The 4,280-nt window shown below is 41.8% G+C and overlaps 2 protein-coding genes across 2 annotated transcripts in view; one reads left to right on the forward strand and one right to left on the reverse strand.

Annotated features, from left to right (window-relative positions):
* The window catches only part of LOC106805622, a 3,553-nt gene extending 2,104 nt beyond the window's left edge, over positions 1–1,449 (forward strand). The window contains exon 4 of the mRNA XM_014807307.1: positions 1,076–1,449. Coding sequence (XP_014662793.1) covers positions 1,076–1,242 — 167 coding nt within the window. The 3' untranslated portion in view covers positions 1,243–1,449. The remainder of the gene's footprint in view (positions 1–1,075) is intronic.
* A 657-nt stretch (positions 1,450–2,106) lies between these two features.
* LOC106805644 overlaps positions 2,107–4,280 on the reverse strand; it is a 61,252-nt gene continuing 59,078 nt past the window's right edge. Inside the window, exon 7 of the mRNA XM_014807332.1 lies at positions 2,107–2,137. Within this exon, the coding sequence (XP_014662818.1) occupies positions 2,107–2,137 (31 nt within the window). The remainder of the gene's footprint in view (positions 2,138–4,280) is intronic.

Raw genomic sequence — 4,280 nt, forward strand, 5'->3', positions numbered from 1 at the left:
AGAGAGAGAGAGAGAGAGAGAGAGAGAGAGAGAGAGAGAGAAAAAGATAGTTATATTTATGAATTTATATATTTTTCATATTTAGAAAATTTACAAACATCCGAGACGAACGAATATTAAATCACTATATGTACGGAAGAGAACCGCCGTTAAGTATCTACCGCCTCCAGAGTCAATCATGCAGATGCGTGAACGCACTCATTCTCGACTCGCTAATTTAATGCCCAGTTTATGTGAATCTCAAAGGAGTGGCATAATATTCTACGAAATTATTTAGTAAAACACGTGTATGTGTGCAGTTACTTTACTCGTATGTAGATGCTGAGTTCATCTATGCTAGTTGTGCTCTTCCAAGGTGAACCGCCACATGCCCTATCAGGGCCGTAGCTATTGGGGCAAGTAAAGGTACATTGCATGGTAGATGGCGTTTACCTTCCCAGAACATAACACGGACGTGGCTTTGCCTCTAGGCAAAATGAGTTAGCTACGCTACTGCCTATACATTTTTAGCAATATGCACGTACATAGTGGAGCGCTGTGTGCAATGCATATTATAGAGTGTAGAAGAAACATATAGACCAAAGCCAGGCAAGATAGGGCCTAGAGTCTACTGTATATCTACATTTTTTTTCCATGATCTAGTAGACATAGCAATCAGCTAAAGTAATGCGTTATTATGAGTAGTAAGGACTTTAGTGATAGTAGTAGTAGCAGGGCCGTAGCCTGCGGGGGAGGGGCAAGTGGAGCAGCTAGCCCCCTAGAAAACTTTTGGAGCAAAATTAAAAAAATAAATTGTTTTACTAAAAGAGAATTGTTGTAGTCAGAATGAAGGCTGTACATGTACGCAAAAGTGCCTCAAAAACCATCTCGTGCGATCTACATTTTCAAAATTTTCTGTGGGAGAACCCACAGACCTGTTTCTCACCCCCTCCTTAAAATTCTGGATCCACCACTGGAATTTGCTCAGCCTACGGCCCTGAGTAGTAGTAGCAGCAATAGGCAGGAATCTTTCACGATAAGACGATCTTAGCCTAACCTGAACTGCATTATATTCCACACGCGCTGTACATTTCAGCTTGCCTGCACGTGACGAGAGAGCGGGAGACGGCCCACTGTCAGCTTATAGCAGATGACTTCATACAGATAGCAATGGAGGGAGAAGTAAGTCCTCCAGCCACCGGATCCTGCACATACGTTGACAACCACGGCCTGCCTTCTATATCGAATGTTTTTATGAGCTAAACTCTTTAAAAAATCAAGTCAATTAATAAGTAATCGAATCGTTATTCTGCTGTGGTAAAATATTTATTTCTGCGTGCGTGCGTGTGCGTGCGTGCGTGTGCGTTATGATGAAGTAGTTTAATTACGAGCAATGTAAAATCTTGACATGTGACGTTATAAAAGTATAGCTTTTGTGCTGGAAACTAGTTTCGTTTTATACTTTTGTACATAGCGAATATATATATATATATATAATTATATATATATATATATATATATACTATATAATATATATATATATATATTGTAAGACAAGGCATCACAAACATATTTGTCAAATTATATCTGTACATATAAGTGAGTGCGGTCATGCGTGCACGTGTTTAACAAATATCGCTGCTGCTGCGTGAGTATTTATTAGTAACTTATTTAATTTGAACCAAGGCGAATAAAAATTCGATGAAAACGTAGGTATAATCTATTATTTGTTTATCGCAATTTTACGCGCAAAATCTGTTCCTGGTGCAGCGCGTGTATTGCACAATATATTGCGCATAACGAAGCACAGTACTGTGTACTGTGTACTGTGTACCACATGTTTACTTTTCAAACGGATGTTTCAAGACTCCGCTAGTTCTCCTATCATTCCTATAGTTTGTAATGAATTCCGATGCGTCATCTATATAACAACGCGTGCGTGCGTGCGTGTTTGTGCGTGTTCGTAAGTGTCCGTATTAATGTTAACAATAAACGAGTTCCAAAAACCAACTATAAATTTGCTTCGATCGCTGCGATGCGTCTTTGTCTTATAATTAATGCCTTTCTTCTTTTCGTCTTCTTCTGTTTTTCCCATTTTCTTCGTTTTCTTCATTCGCCCCTCCTCTTCTACAGTTCTAGTCTTCGCCTTCGGTTTTGTCTGGAAGAAGTAACCGACGCCGTACAGGAACCTGGGTTACACAAGTTTCGCATAATTATACGTCCTTACGGCTCGCGTGGTTATACTGCTGAACCGTTTGAACTGTGTTCGTGGAACCGTGTGAATGCATTGGGAGAGAAGAAAAAAATGGCGTCAGTGATACACGTAGACTTGGATTAACAGGTATACTTGTATTACAACCACGTCAGAGTTTAACAGTGATATTGTACATGTATGCGAAAGCGTTCAGGTTTTTTTCTCGACAACAGTGCAACCGTGCGTGCGTGCGTGTATGTATACACGCATGCACGCGTTTGGTTTAGCGTGTGTTAGTTTACGCCGATACATATATTATAGGTGTATGCCGATGTGCATGCGTCTCTGCGCGTGCGGTGTTTGTGAGTGCGCGTGCTCGCGTACGAGCGTGTGTGCGTGTATGGGTGCGTGTGAGCGTGCAGTTTTTAGAAGATAAATGTTGTTGCTAATAGCATGGAATTCGAATGTTGTGTCACGAAGCACAGCGACAAACGGCAAAGAACTCGCACAACAGGACCACAGGTGCACGTACGGAGTGCTCAATAAATCTAACACAGCTCGTCTATATTTACTCGTCGTTATTAATATCACACATATATAGCGATAAGCGGACGAGCACATGTCATATACCAATTGAAAATATACTCACGCGTTGAGAGAAAATATACACGACTACGACACGTTCTGTCTAAAGGCCACATACAGCGCTTGATGTAATCTACCGGAAGACATAATCATTGTGAGGCATAATCATTAGTTGCAATGCGTTGTGGACCGCGTTTCGCATTCGTGCGATGGCGTCACGCATTTGCGTGATGACATCATTAGAAATGGCAGGTTTTGGCAGCCAGAAGAGTGCGGGCGGGAGAGTACGACTCGTAGACTGAAGCGACCGAAAACAAGGCTCTCTGTCCTGGACTATAGCACGTGCGACGTACGCGTTCGCTCGTGCGCTCGGTAGCGTTTTGCTCTCACGGCATAGAACACGTTACATGCCCACCCCGCCTCAACGACATTGCAGTGCAGCGAGTTTTCCGTGGGTCAAATTACACGCACTGCACTGAGTCCGCAGGGAGAATTAAATAACGGCTATAGTACAATAACAGTTATAGTACGTTACAACGCAGATATCATGCATCGACTATTGTTTCTTGGATTTGGCATATGTTTGCAAAGATATTCGCGCGTAAAATTCAATTATCACGTGCGGTAGATAGGCTGGTTTTTTCTACCCTTCTATTGACATTTTTCTTAGTAGATGACGCGTGACGTTTTGTCTTGTAAGCAGTGCGTTAATCGTAGTTTACGGTACACATTTTTATGCATGAATGATCCGGCCAAATCAAATATGCGTGGACGCCGTAGAGCCGTGTATTTGTAGTGAACTTTGATAAAAATGTAATTATCTGCAAACCATATCGATCATTAATAATAATAAAATAATAATAATAATTATATTATTATTATTATTAATGGTAACGGTGATGATAATAATGACGGGGGAGGGGGGGGGGTAACAGCGGAACAGAGAACGCACGTGAGCAATAAATAGACACCCCGCTACTCACCTACATATTATCAACTAAACGAATTTCATTTCGCATAATAAAAGCATTTAACGAGGAGATATAATAGCAAATATATTAACAGCGCTTTCTAAATGAAACAATTTTTCTCTCGAGTGAGAACCCGACGAATTGATATCAACAAACGCGCAGTTTTTCCGACGACACTCTTCGAGGAGGACCGTTCATTTATTTTGAAGTAAAAACACCTTACTCCGAAGGAATTCGTTTTTCCTTACAAGCTATTATGCGATCGCACGTCAATATTTCCTCAATAGTAGGTACGCTTTCGATCGCGTGTGTAACAATATACAATACTATATACGCCCTGACGTTAATGATAGGATATGGTGAGTTGATGACTGCGTCGCGCACCGCGGGGTTTCTACACGCTAACACAAACACGGTAGTTAGCACACACGCACACACACGCGCACACACACACACACGCACACACACACACGCACACACACACACGCACACACACGCGCACACACACACACACACGCACACACACGCACACACACACGCACGCACACACA

This window comes from Priapulus caudatus, unplaced genomic scaffold, assembly GCF_000485595.1.
Source record: "Priapulus caudatus unplaced genomic scaffold, Priapulus_caudatus-5.0.1 Scaffold121, whole genome shotgun sequence".
NCBI classification, from domain to species: domain Eukaryota; kingdom Metazoa; phylum Priapulida; class Priapulimorpha; order Priapulimorphida; family Priapulidae; genus Priapulus; species Priapulus caudatus.